The 23,301-nt window shown below is 39.8% G+C and overlaps 1 protein-coding gene across 5 annotated transcripts in view; it reads left to right on the top strand.

The window, feature by feature from the left end:
- The window catches only part of LOC148101548 (uncharacterized), a 206,784-nt gene that overhangs the window by 60,118 nt on the left and 123,365 nt on the right, over positions 1 to 23,301 (top strand). Inside the window, exons 7-8 of one of the 5 annotated variants that reach the window (XM_087846380.1) lie at positions 14,648 to 15,244; positions 15,392 to 16,078. In XM_087846380.1, the coding sequence (XP_087702506.1) occupies positions 14,648 to 15,244; positions 15,392 to 16,078 (1,284 nt within the window). Of the gene's footprint in view, positions 1 to 13,291; positions 13,310 to 14,647; positions 15,245 to 15,391; positions 16,079 to 23,301 lie in introns of those variants that run through there. The other 4 variants (XM_087846393.1, XM_087846384.1, XM_087846397.1 and 1 more) reach the window with 4 other exon arrangements.

Genomic DNA, 23,301 nt, shown 5'->3' with positions numbered 1-23,301 from the left:
GATTTACCAGGTGGTGATACAAAAAATAAAAGTCTAAGCTATTTAAATCTATAGAACATAATCAACAACAGAGACCAGACCTGAAAGTGTGAAACATACTGTATTTGGCAAAAATATATATACAACAAAATATAATAAAAAATAATTATAAACAAATTTATTTTGTGAATAAGTGTTTTCATTAAGTGTTAGATAATAAACTCAAAAAGCTGCACTGTATCATAACAGCCAAGGAGCAACAAAGTCAGTGTCCACGTCTACCTCACATTAAACAGACATATTCATATGAAATAACTGAAATGTAAAACTGTAGAAAGCTGACTAAAATATTTTAATTCTCTTGAAAACACCATGAATGGTTTTCATGGGTACCCCCTTTAATGAGCTGATGGGGGCACCCAGTGTATTTATAACTGAAGCAGAGTCTCTCAGAGTGAACGTCCAGATGTGATCAATAGTGAGTCAGGATGTGATTCCTTCAAGAGTATACAGTCGTGGTGAGAATTACATAAATATTGAAAATTGGAAAAGTTGCTTATAATAGCATTTTGCATACACTCCAGAATGTTATGAAGAGTGATCAGATGAATTGCATCGTCCTTCTTTGCCATGAAAATGAACTTAATCCCAAAAAACCCCTTACCACTGCACTTCATTGCTGTCATTAAAAGACCTGCTGAGACCATTTCAGTAATCGTCTTCTTAACTCAGGTGAGAATGTTGACGAGCACAAGGCTGGAGATCATCATGTCAGGCTGATTGTGTTAGAATGGCAGACCTGACATGTTAAATGGAGGGTGATGCTTGAAATCATTGTTCTTCCATTGTTAACCTGCAAAGAAACGTGTGCAGCCATCATTGCGTTGCATAAAAATGGCTTCACAGGCAAGAATATTGTGGCTACTAAGATTGCATCTAAATCAACAATTTATAGGATCATCAAGAACTTCAAGGAAAGACATTCAATTCTTGATAAGAAGGCTTTAGGGCGTCCAAGAAAGTCCAGCAAGCACCAGGATCGTCTCCTAAAGAGGATTCAGCCGCGTGATCGGAGAGCGTGCTCAGGAATGGTAGCAGGCAGGTGTGAGCGCATCTGCATGCACAGTGAGGCGAAGACTGTTGGAAGACGGCCTGGTGTCAAGAAGGACAGCAAAGAAGCCACTTCTCTCCAAAGAAAAACATCAGGGGCAGATTGATGTTCTACAGAAAGTATGGTGTATGGACTGCTGAGGACTGGGGCAAAGTCATATTCTCAGAAGAAGCCTGTTTCCGATTGTTTGGGGCATCTGGAAAAATGCTTGTCCGGAGAAGAAAAGGTGAGCGCTACCATCAGTCCTGTGTCAGGCCAACAGTAAAGCATCCTGAGACCATTCATGTGTGGGGTTGCTTCTCATCCAAGGGAGTGGGCTCACTCACAATTTTGCCCATAAACACAGCCATGAATAAAGACTGGTACCAAAACAGCCTCCAACAGCAACGTCTTCCAAAAATCCAACAACAGTTTGGTGAAGAATTATTGGAATTATTTTCCAGCACAATGGAGCGCCGTGCCATAAGGCAAAAGTGATAACTAAGTGGCTCGGAGACCAAAACGTTGAAATTTTGGGTCCATGGCCTGGAATCTTAATCCCATTGATAATTTGTGGTCAATCCTCAAGAGGCGGGTGGACAAACAAAAACTCACTAATTCTGACAAACTCCAAGAAGTGATTATGACAGACTTTTATGTTTTGGTGTTGCACTGACAACTATTTTTGTATTATAGTTTATCAACAGTATTTGTTTTAATTTGTTTACTGGTTTGCGTGCACTTAAGATTAAAACAAAAAAAAAAAAGATCGCCACCACGGCATCAGTGTGATCACTCAGGGCTGGAATCACTCCCATCACAGTGAATCTGAAGAGACAGAAAGATCCTCTTCTGGTTTCAGGGTCAGACTTAAAACCCTTGAGATCAGGCTCCACAGAGTTCAGAGTGAATCTCCTGTAAAGATCTGATGAGGCAACTATGAATGAAAATGGTTCCCTAGTCTCATTTTAAGCTTTCTAAACTGTTCTGCTTCAGTGTTCATGTCGAGTGGTTCGCTTTATTCCAGCAGTTGGATGAAGAAGTTTGAGCTGTGATTTCATTTCCTGTATTTCAGAGTAAAGACTGAAGTGACAAATGGAAACATGTTTACAGTCACAGTCAGATGAACTGTTTTCAGTGGCACAGATGGAGGTTTATCAGAGGAGGAGACTTGGCTGTTCTCCACTCACACTGAACAAGGTTCCTGCAGCTTATTAAAAATCTGACCTGAAAGTTATGAAAAATTTCCTTGTAACACTGAGTTACAGTAGGGGGGCTGCTCCGTAATCCAGTTCAATAACACATCTCCTGACATTAAACATAAGCTTATTTAATAACGTGGATCTCTTTTGTCCAGATTTTTATTCAGAGACAGCAACCGTGGTAAGAATTGACCCGGATGTTTACAGATCTTAAAGTTTAGTATCAAGTTCATTTTCTTGTTGATGCAGAGAATTTAGATATTTTTGGACAATTCCATAAAAGATGCATGTAAGTGCCATCTGCTGTTTTATATTTGAGAAAAAAGGTTGAAAGATTTTTAAAATCTTTTATTTTTCCTTAAACTTGCTGTAGGTATTAAAACTTATGATTTTGTGTTTAAGATGTCGAAACAATTAATTTTGGGAATTCATTTTTTAAAGTTGTGGTTTCATTTGCTCAAAGTTCATCAACGTTTTCATCATACAAGGTGGGATGGATCCATGCTTTTATGCTGTTTAAGACAAATTCTGAAAGCTGAACGTTGCAGAGATTGAGACCCATTAGACCAGGCAGCAATTTTCAATCTTCTATTGTCCTGAGCTGTGGCCTCAGTTTCACTGGAAGTTGAACCCAAGTACGGTGTTCAGCTGTGGACTGGTCCAGGGACCCGCCTGTCCTCCAGGAACACAGGTACACATCCTGGACAGGTAGGAACGCCGGTTTGAGACCAGAGTCAAGGAGGCCATTTACGTGAAAAGGGAAAGACTCTGAATCAAGGAGGGGTCCTAAGGGGTCCTAAATTGCAATGTCCATTTAAATTTTCATTTAAACACAGACAACAAGTAACTAGACTAAGCACAGTAGGAAATGGTTTGCCCCTTCTCATCAGCAACATCTGGACAGAATTACCCTTGACCTTAAATAACCCCGTGCCTACCTCTGTCATAACCAGTACATAAAATGAAATGCAACCCTCTAGTGGTGATAAAGACAGGGAAATAAGAAAAATGGCTCCTACACACCACCTCCTAATTATATGAGGCAGAGGACATAGCAACTATCGAACTTAAAGGAGCCATAATAAGTCATTATTAGTGATGTGTGGATCAATACTGAAATATTGATTCCTTATACCAGTAACTTATGTTCTAGAATCGATTCTCATATTAAAATATTGATATTTTAGTAATTTAGGGTAAATTTGTAGTTCATCGTTAAGAGGAACACAGTGGAAAGAAAATAAGGAAATACCATTCGGACTGTGTACATATCAAAGGCTGAGGACAAATCCAATAAGACTAATACAGCAGAATGCCCTGAATCAGTAATTAAGAGAAGATCATTAAGGACTCTCAGCAAAGCTGTTTCAGTGATGTGGCGTAGTTTAAAACCAGATTGAAATTTAACACAGATGTCATGTGCATCCAGGTAAGCCTGGAGTTGCGAGAGAACTATCTTCTCTAGGATTTTGGAGAGGAACGGAAGTTTGGATATTGGCCTATAATTAACGAAATCACAATGATGAAGACACCTTTTTTTAAAGAACAGGTTGCACTATAGCATGTTTAAAAACAGAGGGAACATAGCCAGAAGACAATGATAAGTTCATTAAAAACAGAATAAGATAAGATGACCTTTATTAGTCCCACAGGTGGGAAATTTGTTTTGTTACAGCAAAAGTGCAAAGTTATGTAGCAGAAATGAGAAAACACTGGAATGCAATAAAATACAATAGAATAAAATAAAATACTATATACAATAGAATAAAATAGAATAATATATACAATAGAATAAAATAGAAATACAAAAATACAACTTCGTCAGAAGAAGAATTGCACAAGAATTGCACATATAGCAGTCTTATTGCACATGTGTGTGTTTGATCAGCTGCAAAAGTCTTTATTGTGGAGTCTGACAGCAGTGGGGAGGAAAGACCTGCGAAATCTCTCCGTCCCACACCGTGGGTGCTGCAGTCTCCCACTGAAGGAGCTGCACAGTGCTGTCAGAGTCTCATGCATGGAGTGGGAGATGTTGTCCAACAGGGATGACAGCTTAGCCACCATTCTCCTGTCACTCACCATCTCCACTGGGTCCAGAGGGCATCCCAGAACAGAGCTGGCCCTTCGGATCGGCCTGTTCAGTCTCTTCCTGTCCCCAGCAGAGATGCTGCCGCCCCAGCAGGCCACACCGTAAAAGATGGCTGAGGCCACCACAGAGTCATAGGAGGTCTTCAGGAGTGGGCCCTCCACTCCAAATGACCTGAGTCTCCGCAGCAGGTACAGCCTGCTCTGCCCTTTCCTGTAGAGGGCGTCTGAGTTATGTGTCCAGTCCAGTTTGTTGTTCAGATGAACACCAAGGTACCTGTAGCTGTCCACAGCCTCAATGTCCATACCTTGGATGTTCAGTGGTTGCAGTGGAGGATGCTTGGGCCTGCGGAAGTCTATCACCAGCTCCTTGGTTTTACTGGCATTGATCTGGAGGTAGTTCAGCTGGCACCAGTCCACAAAGTCTTGAGTCAGTCCTCTGTACTCCTTGTCATCCCCATCAGTGATGAGGCCGACTATTGCAGAGTCATCAGAGAACTTCTGCAGGAAGCACTGGGTGGAGTCGTGGGAGAAATCTGCAGTGTAGATGGTGAAGAGGAACGGAGCCAGAACCGTTCCCTGTGGGGCCCCCGTACTGCAGACGACCCTGTCTGACACACAGCCCTGAGTTCTCACATACTGTGGTCGGTCGGTGAGGTAGTCCAAAATCCAGGTAGTGAGGTGATGGTCCACACCAGAGTTCTCCAGCTTGTCCTTCAGAACCGAGGGAAGAATAGTGTTGAAGGCACTGGAGAAATCAAAGAACATGATTCTCACAGTGCTCCCAGTGGTCTCCAGGTGCGCGAGGGAACGATGTAGGAGGTGGATGACGGCATCATCCGCTCCAATGCCAGGCTGGTAGGCAAACTGAAGTGGGTCCAGTGATGAGCTCACAAGGTGCAGAAACTGAGCCAGGACCAACCGCTCCAGGGTCTTCATCAGGTGGGATGTCAGAGCCACTAGCTGTTGGGGTCCTTGGGGCGTGAAGTCTTTGGCACTGGAACAACACAGGTTTTCCAGAGCTGTGGGACTCTTCCCAGCCTCAGGTTGAAGAGGTGCTCGATCACCCCACACAGTTGGTCCGTGCAGGACCTGACGGCCCTTGAGCTGATGCCATCTGGGCCCGCTGCCTTCCTGCCATTAATCCTCCTCAGTTCCCTCCTAACCTGGGTGGTTGAGAGAGACAGGCTGGAGCCTTGTGTTGATTGTGTATTGGATGCTGTTGTTGGGGGTGGGGAGGAGTGAGCCGGGTGAATAGAGGAGGTGTGAAGTGTCGGAGGTGTCAGAGGTGGAACAGCAACAGTGGGGGTGGGTGAGTCTGCAGCCGATGTTGGAGACTGCCTCATGGATGAATAAAATCTGTTGAAGAAATGATGCAGTTCATTTGCCCACCTCACATCCCTCCCAGGCAGAGAGTTCTGATGTTTGTGGCCTGAGATGGTTCTGAGGCCTCTCCAGACTTCACCATACCAATACTGGGCCCAATTACATCAATGCCATCCTTCACAATGCGAGACGGAAGAGGTTCATATGCAGAACTAGTCATTTTCAGTTCCTTGACAATTTACTTAAGTGTACAGAATGACACTGGCTCAAACTGATGAAAAGCTGAAGCACATTCTCCAGTGAGAGCAGGGCTCACCACTAGGGGGAGTAAGGATTTGAGAGATAGAATTTTATCAGTAAAGTATTTTAGAAATTGGTCACAGAGAGCTGAGGATGGGACCATCAGCATATCAGGGCAGGGATTAACCACTGAATTAAAGATTTTAAATAGCAATCGAGCGTTATGGCCATTGGTCACAATAATATCAGAAAAAAAGGCTGCTTTAGCACGTTTAGCAGCAATTTGAAACTCCAGGCGGCTAGAACGCAAAGTATCAAAGAATACCTGGAGATTATCTTTCTTCCATTTCCTCTCAGCTTGGCGGCATACACGCCACAGGGCACGCGAAGAATCATTAAACCAACGTTGAGAATTAGTTCTAGGAGATTTAATTTTGATCGGTGCTACAGTATCAAGGATGGAAGAACACATGGATAGCAAAGAATTAGTGATGTCGTCAACCGTATGATGTTTGGAGCAGTCAAAGCTAGTAGTAGAGGCAGAGTTGAGGAAAGCCACAGAAAATATGTCATTGAACACTTTGGTCAGAGCGGTTTCGGTATCTTTTGGATTTTTTCTGTGAAGAATTTGGCAAAGTCATTGCAGGTCATGGCCAAATGAAGTTCAGCTGCCACTGACACAGGAGGGTTTGTTAGCCTGTCAACTGTAGAAAAAAACATCATTCTAAATCATTCTATACATCATTCTACCAGTAATCTAGTTCATCAGTTTGTAGCTTCACAAAACAAAATGAAAATGAATTTTTGCCACAGGTTTTTCAATAAATTTTGTTAATTTTGTTTCCAGATAAGAGAGGCCAGACCTTTAGTCTTGGTTGCATAAAATAAGATAACCTTTATTAATCCTATGTGTGGGAAATTTGTTTTGTTACAGCAGTGGACAGTGCAAAGTTGCATAGAAAATTTTGAGAAAAAACACTGGAATAATATATCTATAAGATACTGTACACAATAGAATAGAATGAAATAATATACTACATACAATCGAATAAAATAGACTACAAATGCTATATAGAATTCAATATAATACAACGATGCCAGAAAGAGTATTGCATATGTGTGGATGTGTGTGCTTGGTCAGTTGAAGTCTTTCTTGTGGAGTCTGACAGCAGTGGGGAGGAAAGACCTGCGACATCTCTCCGTCCCACATCGTAGGTGCTGCAGCCACTGAAGGAGCTGCTCAGTGCTGTCAGAGTCTCCTGCATGGGGTGGGAGATGTTGTCCAACAGGGATGACAGCTTAGCCACCATTCTCCTGTCACTCACCACCTCTACTAGGTCCAGAGGGCATCCTAGAACAGAACTGAAAGTAGAGATAGTGTCTGTCTCCCGAATCCAAACTGGAAGCTGGTTCCACAGAAGAGGGGCCTGAAAACTGAAGGGTCTCCCTCCCATTCTACTTTTAATACTCTAGGAACAACAAGTAGGCCTGCAGAGCGAGAGCAAAGTGCTCTAATAAGGTGATATGGTAAAACGAGGTCATTAAGATAAGACGGGGCCTGATTATTTAAGACCTTGTATGTGAGGAGCAGAATTTTGAATTCATGCCAGTATATGACATCCCCTCATCTCATCTATCACTCTCCACTTGGTGTCCATCTGAGAACAAGGCACAACTTGCTATTGCAATAAACTATTATGTAATTATCCACACCTAAAAACTCCTGCACTTAATCTATAATAAAAATTATGACAGCAGCAAAACATTCCAGTTGTGCTTATTATTATTTTTATACTGGAATACCTCTCCAACAACTGGTCCATGACTAGCAACAACCAAGACTAGCACAAAACGGTAGTCCATGACTGCAGAATCTAACAGCTGAAACTTTAGATACAAAAAAAATTGGCAAAAGTAAAGAGGAGATAAGAAAGAAGCTGAGAATGAGCGGAGCTGCTGTAACAGGATGCCACGCACGGGGGCGCCGGTGTTCAAAGTAGTTCCATGTGCCAGTTAGTAACTGTGCTGCAGCGTTTGGACTAGCTGCAGTCGGCTAGCTGATGACAGACTAACACCAGAGTAAAGACTATTACATAAGTCGAGGTGAGATGAAATGAAGGCATGGATAGCTATCTCAAAGTCTGTAAAACAGAGAAATGGCTTCACTTTGCAAGTAGCTGAAGATGAAAGAAACTGGTCTTGATGACGGCATTAATATGTTTATCAAATGTTAGATTACTATCAAAACTCACTCCTAGGTTCCTCGCAAGGGCTTTTTCAAAATAAATTCCTAAGGGGCCAAAGTCATAGTGGTCACAGGGACCAAACACTCTGTTTTCTGTTCATTTAAGCTGAGAAGGTTTAAAGCCATCCACGCCTTAACATCCTCCAAACAATCCAGCAATCCCTTCAAAGGACTCACAGATTTATGTTTCAGTGGCAGGTAAATCTGTGAGTTGTCTGCATAACAATGGTGTGAGATGCCAGGTTTTTTTAAAAATTGAGCGCATAGAGAGTGTTGGAGCCAAGTCCAGGCCAATATTTTACTCAGTTACATCATGCCATATTTAAGTATTTGTCATAATCTTTAAGTTTCTATTATAATCTTGAACATTTTATGTTATAATGTAATAGTCTGTGCTCCATAAATTAATCCTGCTTTGTTAGTCTGTCGTTGTTGTAAAGTGTTGATAGATGTCATAAAGGGAGTGTTTATTTGGCCCACATGCAGAGGGGTGTGGGTAAAAGGTTAGGTAAGCAAGCAGGACGTGGAGCAACAGTTTTCTGACCGTCGCCGTTTTAATGTTATTTTTTGTTGTAACATAAAGGGAATGTAAACGGAGCTCCCACCAGAGGCATTTGTTTTGTACCTTTCGATTTGTATTGAAAATAAATGTTTTGCCCCTTTTTTCCTTCGCCTCGTTTTTGCTACCGGAAGGCATCCAAGCTACTTAACAAGAGCACGAGTCAGAAACTTTACGTCCTGCAGAAACGGCAAAGAAGGATCGAAGGTTGCCGTTAAAGAGAGGATATAAATTGAAAGAGAACTGTGCCAAGAATGGACCCCTGGGGGACCCCGCAAAAAATTGAGGGTTTTGAGGAACATGTATCCCCTAATCTAGCAGAAGAACTTTGGTTAGACAGGTAAGATTGAAACCATTCCAATGCTGACAGTTGAAATAGTTTTATTAACTATGGCGAGCCCTCCAGCCTGGCCAGTAGTCCATGGCGACTTCAGATATTCACAGCCTGGAGGGACAACTTCCGAAAGCGAGCTTAACTCACCCAAGTTTAGCCAAGTTTCCGTCACCAGAAGACAATTAAAGCGACGAGTGGTGAAGAAGTCATTCAAAGTAAAGGTTTTATTTTTTTTACCACCTCGCATTAACCACAGCCAATCTAGCTAACACAGGGTTGCTGGCCAATTCCAATAGGTGCACCAATTCCAGGGATCGCCCGGAGATGAACAACTTGATATCCGGGGCAAATTTGTTCAGGAGAGCGTAAGAATTAGCTGTCGGTGAAGCAGCCATGCAATTTTTGAATTTTACCAATACACTGCCCCGTTTCCCTCGCCTTCTTTGACATTTCTTCCTGGTGGGATGGCATTGTGGATCGCACCGGAGGAACAGTGGTACAGTCTCGAACACAGGTGGGATATGAAAATCTTCACGTCCTTGGGCCAGTCGGGATTGCTCTACAACAGTGGCTCTGATATTTAGTAGCGATTGGAAGTCATAAACCAGAAGTGTACAGACATTTTTGAAGAAAACAGATGTAAACAAAGCTAGCAAAAACAAAGCAGATAACAGCTGATGGCAAGCGGCACACACAGGTGCCATCAAATATCTATCCCTAAATCCATCTACAATCTGGACACCACAGGTTCTGTACAGCACGAGGGTTAATAAACTGTACCCATATCAATATGATGTGTAAATGGATTTATTCTTGTACCTCCATGCCACAGTGGCTGGATTCTTCACCCCAGTGAAGAGGTGATTGTTATTGCCTGATTTTAATCAATTGAGCCATTTGCTCTTTGGTACCAAAGCATATCACAAAAAGGTTAATTCTAAAAATCAAAATCAGCTGTATGTTAGCGACAATACATGAAAAATCACAGGACCCACCATACAAGCTAGTTTACGAGCAGTTTTTACAAAGATTATATTAATTTTTTAAAAACCATATGCAAATACCCAAAGCCTAACAACACAACCACTACAAAAATGTAACTTTTATACAACCAGATTTTCATATACTTCCTGTGCATCCTAGCTGTTCCTAGGACTGCGCTCCGATCTCCAATGTTGTTCCTGGGATCTGCTTGAGCCAAATCTACTGATGCCACAGTAGATTTCACATTACACGAAAAGAAGAACAGGAATGGGGAATTTAATTTAAACTTACATACAGTACAGACTTACAATGATCAGTATTATAATTATGTACAAATATATACAGATGCATCAAAGAATACAGCCAGTCAAACCGGGGTAGCATTTGTTGTCCCTGAAAAGGATCAATGGTGGACCGTCAGTACACACTGGAGAAATGCTTCCAGTACTGTCAGCTGTTCAGTGGGTAGAAGACATGTGACCGTTACAATCAGGCATTTGTTCAGACTGAAGCTCTTCATTGGACAGTTTATAGTGTAGCCGCTCAGAAAGTAGAGCAGATGTACTAACAGAGGTTCAGCAAACATTTAACAAAATACACATGATGGGACTTATAGTTGGCTTTTTATGGATTCCAGCTCACTATGGAGTCAGAGGAAATGAAACGACAGAGTTGTGAAGAAAGCCACAAAATATGGGTTAACTGACCCGGCTATTAACTTCTGTCAGACAGAGATAACGAGTATAATAAGGCAAGAAATAAAGGAAACATGACAAAAACAGTGGGAGGAAGAACGGAGGGGACGATGGTTGTAAAAAAATTTAAGGAGGGTAGGAGAAATGAGAAGCACAGGAAGGAGTAGGAGAGAGGAGGTGGTCATATCTAGAATAAGATTTGGACATATTGATTTGAACACTACTATTGGTGACTGTAAAACCTTTGAGTCGCCGAGAAGCTGAATAGGGGGATAATGTTGACACGCCCGCTGTTCAAAACGTAAATTTACTGCAAAAGGGTTCAAGAAGTGAAAGTTGTCAGGCCTTATTCCAGTTTTTAAAACAGAGTATACATTTAGGGAGGATTTGGGTGTCGACGTTTCACTCCACACCAGTTAGTGGCGGTAATGCACCATTTTGGTGTTTTACAACCGCCAATAAACAATACAAAGAAGAAGAAGTCTGTTCCGGGATCACATGCTGGACACAGTTTACGCAGACGGAGTTACCGTTTCATCCTAAGGAGTAAAATCGTGAATTTGGATGATAAAACAAACTTAATAAACGTTTGGATCGATATCTGCATCGATCTGCCCACCCTTGTCTCCTGGATCGTAGCTGAGATCAGCGTGAACCACGTGGGTCTCTGCTCCCTGATCTGTTTCCTGTGTTTGGAAAGAGTTCCAGCTTCATCACGGAGTTTCTCTCGGTTTGTGGGCTCATCTAAAGGTAAGCACCGAGCTAACTTTACTGTGAGTTCAGTTCATGTTGAGTTTAGCTCCTGAATGAGGTCTTCTGCTGCTCTCCTCGGTGTCTGTTCACAGTTTATTGTGAACACGTTGAGAGAAGAGTGAGAGAGTGTTTGGCGAAAAACACCAACTAATCATTAGCTCAGCATGCTAGGAGAAGTTGGAGCAGAAAAGTCTTTTCATTGTCCCTGCAGCTGTTTTTCTGCATGCACCAAACCTCTACAGCCTCATTTCTATTTGAAGTGATAACAGGAAATGGATGAGAGCGATCTGCTGCAGTATCAGGGTCACAATAAACTTTATTGTCCAGCTGCTGTGGATGAACACATGAGAGGAAGTGAACTCCTACAAAGTGTCATTTTAATGAGTGTGGCTGCTGTAAAGTGATGCACAGGAAGATGTTAACAAAAACTAATGAAACAGAGATGAAAGTAAACAGTGTTCATATTTGAAAGCACAGAGAATAAAAATATATTGTGGTGGTTAATGTGCAGCTCTTGGTGATTTGGAAGAAGAATGTTTTTAATCATGTTGTGGATTGAATGTTGGGTTTTATTTCATTTTGTCTACAGAAGTTTTTCCCACTTGTGATCGTTCAGATTGATTTGTTGGGTTGACTTGAATCATGTGAAAGTTTAAAGCTGCACTTCCCCCAAAAAGAATAAAGTATAATCGTGAAGAATGTAAAAATGTCTTCCTGTGTCAAACACAGCTGCAGTCAAAGCAGGAAGGAAAGCACTGAAACCACTGATCAAAGCTCATGATCAAAGATTGCTGATCAATGGCCATGAGTACCATTCACAAAGAGTTGGGGAGTCGCTGTAAGCGATCAGTGGTTGTTGATCAATGTTCATGAGAATTTCCATATTAATGGTCAATAACTGACCTCCCAGCCCATTGTTCCTTCAGTGGTGCTCGTTTCAGTCATTATGTAAATGTACTGTTGAAGATTGGGGAAACCTGCAGTCAGCTGAAACTGAAGAAGTCACTTGGATGAGTGACGAAACGTTTCTCCTACTGCAAAAGCTACGTCCAGATGAACAGAATCAAACTTTGGGGAATGGTGGAGTTTGGAGAGTGGCACCATGGGGGCTGGAGAGACTTGTGAAGTGGTGATCAGGTGTGGGCCCCTGTTATTATGAATGGTTGGGGTGGGGGGTGGAACTGAGGGGCTGAAGGTGTGGAAAGTGTTGGGTGGGGGAGTAACAGGTTTGTCCCTGTTTGTGGAAACCACAGGAGGAGCTGTTCAGGCTGTTGCTGGGTGTGAATTGTTGATGGAGTCTTTAAACTTGTAGTTGCTGTTTCCAGACTGAAGCAGAGTCGTTAGCTGAAAACTGGTTTTAGAGGTTCATTCAGGACACCTTCTCAGGCTCTTACAGCCTTACCTGTATCATAACAAAGTGTATAAACCCCAATCCACCTTTAACATGGTCCTTCTCCCAAACCTTCAAATAGGACTTTCTGGCCCTGTCATAGTAAAGGGCTGCTTAGAATATTAGAGCCAATGTCACAAAGTTCCTCCTGAAGTATAAGTGAGTGAGAGAGTTTCCTCACTTTGCAGCACAACACGTCTCACAAGATTTCTACAAGCAATCAGAGTGAAATTTGTACTTTGTGTTGTCAGATGAACATATGAGACACTTTGACTCTTCAGTGCAGTGTGGAGCCTAACAAAGATCTGTTTTGTGTCCCAGCTGATCAGCAGGAGGAGAAGAGTCTGACGGAGCAGCAGAGGAACATTTTCAGCCATCTGGACTCAGCTGAGTCACTACAGAGGAAACAATGAGCTCAACACAGAAGGTGAGGAAAATATCACAGTTTCACCAAATAATCAGTCACGTCTAAAACTCTGATGCTCCCAACCTGTTATATGACTGTGTTGCATTTTATTATGTATTTTTAAATTGTGTTTACAACCATTAAGAAGTCACAAGCAATTATTATTCTTTATTATTAGTAGTAGTATTAATTACATTTTCAATTCAGTGTTACTTATACAGCACCAAATCACAACAACAGTCGCATCAAGGTGCTTTGTATTGTAATGTGGATCCTACAATAATACATACAGAGAAAAACTCAACAATCATATGACCTCCTATGAGCAAGCACTTTGGCGACAGTGGGAAGGAAAAACTCCCTTTTAACAGGAAGGAGGAGAAAAACCCAAAATTAAAGTGGAGACACTACAGTTACCGAAAGTTCTGGGCGGGTGGGGAGTGCCAAACATAGAAAATTATGTTCTTTCAATACAAGCGAGGATTCTTTCTCCCTGGATACATGAACATTCTGATCTACCATGGCTAAATATTGAGGAAGTATTATGTAAACTATCCTCACCTTTTAACTTTCTATGGAAATGCCTAAATTGAGATTCACAGAATCTACAGAAAATGCAAAATGTTGTGATCTATATCGTTGTCGGAACAATAAGTGTATTATATGGGGATATGGGACTTTGGTCATACTGCACAGCCCTACCCTCAAATGCCTTAAAACAAAACTAAAAAGCCTGTTTTATAATTGTAAGGATTAGTTTGTGTGTTCTTAGGGAACTTTTCCAGGAAAAAGACTTTCCACACAAATATATATATATATATATATATATATATATATATATATATATAGTGTGTATATATACTTATATATATAGTGTGTATATATACTTATATATATATAGTGTGTATATATACTTATATATATATATATGTAGGGAGTAAAAGTAAAAAATTCCTAAGGTTACAATCAGACTATGACATTTTCCTTCACTGAAACAAGCTAGTAGCTGATACTTTTGATTTATTATCGTTTAATAAATTAGAAAATTATAAAAAATATATAAAACAGTGTGTACCTTACTACTCTGACTGTGTTAGCATGCTAGCATTACTATTAGTCTACAGCAAGAGGGACGGGCAGGATTTTAGAGTGTTTGAACAGTCATTATTATTTTTAACACCAGGTTGGATGTAATGTGTTACTATTACCAGTGGGTGGGGACAAGAGACCTTTAAGGTGTTTGGTGCCACACTCCACCTTCAGGTTTAAAACTAGTGTTAATGGAGGGAGTTTGAAGGTTGAGTTTGTTCCACGACTGCATTTCACTCACTGCCTCTGTTTGTATCTCTGTCACTGCAGGACCAACGTGGAGCGAGAAGTCAGCGCTCTCAGGAGGCCGACAAACCTCACAGAAGAAAGAGAGAGAAAACATACAGCTGTGACGAGTGTGGGAAGGATTTTACTTTGAAGGATTCACTAAAACAGCATCAGGTCATCCACACTGGAGAGAAACCGTTCAGCTGTGATTTGTGTGGAAAGTCTTTTTCCTGGAAAAGTTCCCTAAGAACACACAAACTCATACACAGTGGAGTTAAAGCGTACAGCTGTGATCAGTGTGGCAGAGCTTTTACTCACAGTAACAGCTTACAGAATCATCTAGTTACCCACTCTGGAATTAAGGCATACAGCTGTGACATTTGTGGGAAAATGTTCAGCCACATAGAGAGCCGAAATATACACCTACGCATTCACACCAGACATGATGTGTACTGCTGTGATCAGTGTGGCAGACAGTGTACAACCAACAGGCAGTTACAACGCCACATGTTGACCCACACTGAGGAACGACCTTATAAATGTGACCTTTGTGAGAAGACTTTTAAATCTCCACGTCACCTGAAACAACACCAACAGATCCACACCAGAAAGAGACTCTACAAGTGCAGTTACTGTGAGGTATGTATTTTTATTTTTATCTTTATCTGTGTTAACTGAAACAGTAAAATGTAATACGACGTCTGCAGAGATGCTCTTTCTTTAAGGCGACGTTCAGGATAAAGATGTTGAAGGACTGATTTACACTGTCTTTGTGTCTTTGTTTAGAAGCAGAGCGACACAGATGGATCCAGTTCTCAACCCTGTCATCACTGTGGTGGTGGGAAAGACTTTCGTTGTGACCTCTGTGGAAAAACTTTCAGTTGGCAAGGCTCCCTAAAAAGACATCAACGTAGACACAGTATAGACAAACTGAAATACTGCAAAGAATGTGGGAGAAGCTTCACCACACTAACTGAGTTAAAACGACATGAACTGATTCACAGTGGGGTTAAAAAGCACCTCTGTGAACAGTGTGGGTCATCCTTCACATCTAAAGGTGGGCTTAAATCACACAAACGAGTCCACACAGGAGAGAAACCATACAAGTGCAGACACTGTGAAAAAAGCTTCTCACACTCATATGGTCGTAACAAGCATGAACATACACACATGGAAGGAAACTACAGCTGTGACCAGTGTGACAAGAGCTTCAGGAATCTCAGTTCATACTCCGAACACAAACGATCCCACGTTACTAATAAACTGTTTCACTGTTACCAATGTGCCCAAACATTCACTTCATTATCTGCTCTGTGCAAACATCAGCGTGATCACTCAGGGCTGAAATCACTCCCATCACTGGATCACAGTGAATCTGAAGTGACAGAAAGATCCTCTGGTTTCAGTGTCAGACTTAAAACCCTTGAGATCAGGCTCCACAGAGTTCAGATCAAATCTCCTGTAAAGATCTGATGAAAATGTTCCACTGGATGGATGTATAATCTCTTTTTCTGAAGGTTGCTCTCTTCCTGTTTCTGTGAGTGCTGACTGCACAGATGTAATATAGATCCATTTCACTGTTTGGAAGTATCAGAGAACTGCTGATGCTGTAAAGCTGCTGCTCAGTCTGATGGGCTGTTGTTTTGTTGTCGATAGGTTAGTTTTCTTTGTCAGAACAATGAGGCAACTGCAACTGTATGACATATATACCTGTATACACTTGACTTATACTGACATGTATACACTATACATACACTGGAGTGGTTATATAATGGAATCACTGTGATAAGCATCTAACCTACATGTTTAAAATCACAAGACCCACATATTTAGGTCAAACATTATCTACAATTATATTAATGAAGTTTTTGCCACCTGGGATAGTTTTTTCTCGCCTCAGCTGCCAGAAGGCATGAAAAACTGTATTTTCTTCCTGTTGTTATAATTCTGTGTATTAAACTCTGTTCCAAGAATTTTCATCTTTTCCAGAGGATCTTTTTGAGTGCCTTGATTTTATTTGAATCTAAAACAGCTCGATCTCCACATCTTTGGCGGAATAAGTGCGACCTGTGGGAGGTACCTATTTCAATAGGGTGGAGCCGTAGGCACATTCAGTTCACAAGGGTTTAATGTTAAATCAAAATAGAATCAAACACATAACAGTAGCACCTAAAACAATTTAAAAACTTGATTTTATTAAATACGGTGTCACAGTCCTGGATCGTATGACACAGCGCTCTGTGTTTTCTTGTATTTTGTTTATAGTTTGTCCTTTTGGCATTAGAGCCTAGGTTCCTTAGTTGTAGTTACTGTTCATTGTTTAGTATGTCTCCTTTGTGTCATCTTCCCCTGTATTAAAGTTCACCATGTTGTTGATTGTGTCTAATCTTTCATGTTTCTGGTCTGCCTGGTTAATGTCAAGTTCGTGTCATGCCTGCGTCTTTTCATGTTTTCCTGCTGGTTTGCAAACCAGCTCCTTCATCCAGTGTCTGCTTTTGGGTCTGCTCTAACGAACACACCGGTGCTCCCCGCCGTGGAATACGGTTAAAACTGTAAAACTGTATAACAGTAAGCAGTGTTGGTCAAGTTACTTGAAAAAAGTAATCAGTAACTAATTACTGATTACTTCCCCCAAAAAGTAATCTCGTTACTTTACTGATTACTTATTTTCAAAAGTTATTAATTACTTAGTTACTTTTTAAAAACACAATTTACAACCTGAATAGGTGATAAAGCAATAGATCTTTCAGCCCAATTCTACGTTTTCTGCATAATCCATCATACAAAATGTAATCAAACGGAAACGTCTCTTTTTAAAACTTGTTTTATTAGTTTTAATGTTTTAACTTTATGCATCAAGCAAGAATTAATTATATGCAACATTCTCTGACTGGAAGAAATTTGTTGAACATTTAAACCTATTTTCTGCACATTCCAGCACATTCCAGACCTCGGCCCTGCAGCCAGAAATCCATCCAGGCAAAGCTGCAGCTTGGCAATCTGTAAATGAAAACAGGACATCCCCTACACTGAACGACTGACCACAGCAGGAATATCCCTCCCACATGGCTTCATATGTATTGTTCAGTTACCTGTTTACAAGTTGGCAACACCCCTTAAGAAATATCAGCAAACAGTGACCGAGTCCACCACACGTTTCTTCACAGGAACAAAACAAACAAACCTCCACCAAATTAACAAAATGTAAGTGGAACACTTTCAGTGACCTACCGCTCCAGTAGATAGTTTGCTGAGATTGCTGAGATTTTGTTGTCACAACTCCTTTCTGTTTATTTCATGTAAACATGATTTATTTAACAGAAATCGTGTAATTCTTGAATCTTATGGAACGCCAAGACTGCCATAATGAATTAATTAAATACACCCTTAAATAATTAATTAAATGTGGCAATAATTAATTACATAAGTATTTATGACACATGTAATTAATTAATTATTGACACTGTTCTGTTATCACTAAAAGTTGTAAAATGTATCACTAAAATATCATTCTCAGTCAGTTGTTATTCATTATGTGTTTACAGACTTCCTCTGTGGTTGCTCTAGGTAATGCACTTTAGAAACGCCTTTATTTTGAAAAAAAAACTTTATTGAACAGGACGTCCGCTCAGTCGAGAAAAGCAAGTAAGCAATAGGCTGTATCCCAATTCAGGGTACGCAGCCTTAAAGTACGCAGCCTCAACGGTCCTCAAGGGCCGCGTACTCAAAGACCGCTAAGGCCGGAAGTGTGAGGCTTGTGAAATGGGACGGTCTAGCCTCCGTCGTGCTGCCCAGGTTGCCTAGCAACCATGATACTAACAGCTGGAAACGTGTGGTTGACAGAAATGAAAGAGAACATATTTTGTTCATTTGTTTGTTTCTACACAAGCTTTGTGTGATTTAATAAGTATCTGAGGCTGAGACCACAGGACTTTAAAACATGATTGTTGGGCTTCATTTCTGTACTGAACAGTCATTTTAAGATTAGTAAATAACAAATAGTTAATGTTGTTCATGAGACTAAAGTCAGTGTAAATATAATATGGCCAATATTATAGTTATTATACTAATCATTATTAGTTATTACAGCAGTGAGTTTGAACTCTCAAATCAAATCACTTCTATTGTCACATCACATGTGCAGGTACACTGGTACAGCACATGTGAGTGAACTCTGTGTCAAATACTGAGCTTCAGTAAAGATTCACGTTGCAGCTATTTATATGTCCTATCACCTTAAATCTTCACTCAAAGACACTCAAGTATCTGTGACAGTGTATATATAGATGTATTATATATAAGAGACAAATGTTGTTCCTTCAGTATGTTGGCATTATTACATTTGGCTCAATGCTTACATATATGTGTGGAAAAAGCAAATGTACGAGCTGTGATAACTGTTTCTGATAGAATGAAGAGTAGACTGATATGTTAAATATTCCTTTATTTATTTATTTTTTATTTTTTTAATGATCTATTTAAATTTATTTTTTTCACAAATCATGGTCACAATACATAATGGAAACATTGCCATTATACACAAAAAAAGAAACAAAACAAAACAAAACAAAACAAAACAAAACAAAAAAGAAACCCCCCCTCCCTCCCCACCCGAGGCTCATGTAAAGAGAAACAAAACAAAACAAACAAAAAATGTATGTCACACATCTGGAAAATACGTTTTTATATAGTCAATAAATGGGTTCCAAGTCGCAGAGAATTTTTGTTGTGATGGGAGAACTCTGTATCTAAGTTTTTCCAGTGGTAAAAAGAAAAGCACCTCCTTTAACCATTGTATGTATGAAGGAGCCTTATCAGACTTCCAGTGGAATAGAATAAGTCTACGGGCAAGCAATGTAGCAAATGCTATGGCATTTTCCTGAGATTTACTCGTTTTGTATCGAGATGGCATAACTCCAAAAATGCCAATGCGGAAATCAAGCACTAAGTTCTGCGCACTGATATGAGATAATGCTTTAAATATATTTCCCCAGTAATTATCCAGGTTCGGACAAGACCACATCATGTGACCCTCATTTGCTGGATTATGTCCACACCTGGGACAGGCAGGATCGACTTCTGGGAGAAATTTTGAAAGCCTCTCTTTTGTATAATGAAGACGATGAAGAATTTCAAACTGAATTAAACCATGGCGAATGCAAAAGGAGGAAGTATGTATACGATTTAAACAAGATCTCCACTCATCATCAGATAGATCCACCCCAATGTCTTTTTCCCAATTATTTTTAGTTTTTTCCCAAGTAATAGGCCTTAAGCTCTGTATCAGTTTGTATATGACGGAGATTCTCCTTTTGCCAAAAGGATCTATTTCCAAAATGGTATCCACTTGATTTTTAGGAGGTAGGTACGGGAAAGAAGGAAACAATGTCTTTGCAAAGCTTCGTATTTGCAAGTATCTAAACATATGTGAGGTTGGTATATTGTAATCTCTCATCAGAGCGTCAAAGGTGTTAAAAGTTTCTCCTGAGAATAAATTGTAAAAAGACTTCAAACCATTATTATGCCAAATTTGGAATGCTTTATCTGAAATGGATGGCAGAAAAAAAGGGTTATAAGCAACAGGGAAAAAATTACTAACTTGTTGCAAACCGAAGTGCCTTCTGAATTGAAGCCATATTTTAATAGATGTTCCTACAACTGGATTTGTTATTTTCTGTTTTTGATTTAGAGCTAGGGATGAGGTTAGGAGGGGAAGTGGATTAGACATCAGTTCCGTTTTTACCCAAGCCTCACCCTCGTTGTTCTCATAAACATATTTCCAGTACAATAATTTGGAGATATTAGCCGCCCAGTAGTAAAAGATAAAATTTGGCAACCCTAGCCCACCAACCTCTTTTGGTACTTCCAAATATGTTTTTTCTATTCTGGGATTTGAATTTTTCCAAATAAATGTTGCTATTAATCTGTCTAAATCTTTGAAACTTGATTTGATTATAAAAACAGGAACCATTTGGAAAACATAGAGAAATTTTGGTAAGACTGCCATTTTAACTATATTTATTCTGCCTGCCAATGAGATTGGAAGTGTTGCCCATTTTTTAAAATCTTGCAATGTTTGTTCTAACAAAGTGTCAAAATTATAAATCCGCAACTCGTTCATTGTGCGGGTTATATTTATTCCCAAATATTTAAACGTTTCTTTTTCTAATTTAAAAGGGAAGGCAGAGAAATCTTGCTCTATGTTATTAATAGGGAACAGTAGGCTTTTTGAATAGTTCAATTTGTATCCAGATATGCATCCGAAGTGGTCTAATATCTTAAACAATTTAGGGATTGATGCCTTTGGATTAGATATATAAAGCAATAAATCATCTGCATACAATGATACTTTGTGCACTGTCCCGTCCCTAGAGATTCCGGCAACCTGACTGTCCTCCCTAAGAGCAATAGCTAAGGGTTCGATTACTAAGTTGAAGAGATAGGGGGATAAACTACAGCCTTGCCTGCAGCCTCTGCCAAGCTGAAAAATGTCAGAGGTTACATTATTTGTCCTCACTGCTGCAACTGGAGAGGAATACAGTATTTTAATCCATTTTCGAAACAATGGGCCAAATTCAAATTTATTTAGGACCGCATGAAGATATGGCCATTCTATACGGTCGAAGGCCTTTTCTGCATCAAGAGAAATTATTATTTCTGATTTTTCTTTTGGTTCTGATGCATATAAAATATTAAATAGGCGACACATATTATAAAATGACTGTCGCCCTGGTATAAAGCCGGTTTGATCAGGATTAATAATTTTTGGCAGTATAAGATCAATTCTATTAGCTAAGATTTTTGTGAGAATTTTGTAATCGCAATTTAAAAGGCTCACCGGTCTGTAGGAGCTGCATTGTGAGGGATCCTTACCCTTTTTGTACAACACAGAAATTATGGCTTGTTTCATAGTATCTGGTAATTTCTCTTGAAAGAATATTTCCTGGTATACATCTTTGAGTATTGGTGCTAGTTTGTCTATGAACATTTTATATAATTCAATAGGGAAACTATCAGGTCCCGGTGCCTTGTTACTTTGCATTGATTTAATTACTTCAACAATTTCACTAATGGTTATCTCTCTATCAATTTCTGTTCTGTCATTTACAGATATTTGTGGAATTGGTAATCTATCAAGCATTTCAGCAACCTTTTTTTCATCAACCGGATCTGAAGTATAAAGATTGGAATAGAACATTTTAAACTGGTCATTAATGGTTTTCGGATCGGACGTCTTTTCTCCAGAGGTTTTACAGATTTCAGAAATCGTGTTAGCTGATATGGATTGCTTAATTTGATGTGCCAAAAGTTTTCCGGCTCTTTCCCCATGTTCATAGAACTTTTGCCTTGATTTGAAAAATAAACGTTCTGTTTGCTGAATGGACAGAATTTTGTATTCTGAATTTAGTAATAATTTTCTCTTATAGAGGTCTGGTGTTGGATTTTCTGCATATAAGCCATCAATCTCTTTTATACTGTTGGCTAGGTTGTTCATTTGTTGTAAGTTTTTCTTTTTGTGAAATGAAACATATGAAATTATCTGGCCTCTAAGATAGGCCTTTAATGCCTCCCATACAATGGTCATTTTCATCCCTTGGGTTTGATTTGTCTCTAAGAAAAACTGTATTTGCTCAGAGACCATTTTTTAAAATGAGTCTTTAGTTAGGAGTAAAGGATCAAGTCGCCAGGCCATTTTTTGACTTGAGCGTTCATAAAAATTTACATCTAATTGTACTGGACTATGGTCTGAAATAACAATAGAATTGTATTGGCAATCTAAAACCTTGGGAAGAATTCTATTATCTACAACAAAAAAATCTATCCGTGAGTATGACCGGTGCACTGGTGAAAAAAAAGAGAATTGTTTAGATGTTGGATTTTTGTTCCTCCAGGGGTCAAAAAAAGCATAAGATTGCATAAAAGATTTTAGAACATTACCCGCTTTTGAAATTTTGCTATCAGGTTTAGGATTAGATCTGTCAAGTTGAGGATTAAGCACGCAGTTAAAGTCACCACCCAGAATCAAATGGGACTCTGTTAAATCTGGCAGGTGCTTTAAAAAGGTAGAATAAAAATCTGGGTCGTCCCAGTTTGGTCCATATACATTTGCAAGAATTACTTGTTTCCCATACAACCTACCCTGTATAATAATATATCTCCCTCTGGTATCCGCCACAGTTGATAGTGGAATAAATGGAATCCCCTTCCTAATTAAAATAGCCACACCCCGTGATCTATCCTCAAATTTTGAGCTAAATATTTGGCTTATCCATGTTTTTTTTAGTTTAATTTGTTCACTTGATCGGAGGTGTGTTTCCTGCAAATATACAACGTCGGATCTCAATGATTTTAAATGAGTAAAAACCCTTGTGCGTTTAACCGGATTATTTAGACCTTTAACATTCCAGCTTATAAAACGAAGAGGCAGATTACTTTGCGAGCTTGCCATTCAGGTACCAAAATGCAGGTGCTGAAAAAATATGTCCCAACCTCTGGAACCCGAAGAAAGAGAAAAAAAGGGAAAAATAAATAAATAAAACGAGCCTCAAAACCCCATGCTGATCTACTATTATCCCTGAGATCACAACCCTCCAGGCTAGGATAGCACAGTGACTAAACATACTGTTAACCCTCAAACAGCCCCTCAACTGGGCAAATATATAACATTTAATAACTAAACAAAACTCCAAAACTTA

Source organism: Neolamprologus brichardi, chromosome 9 (assembly GCF_056152115.1).
Source record: "Neolamprologus brichardi isolate AB-2024 chromosome 9, ASM5615211v1, whole genome shotgun sequence".
NCBI classification, from domain to species: Eukaryota; Metazoa; Chordata; class Actinopteri; order Cichliformes; family Cichlidae; genus Neolamprologus; species Neolamprologus brichardi.
The sequence above is the reverse complement of the archived record's forward strand: the minus strand, read 5'-3'. Positions and strand labels throughout refer to the sequence as shown.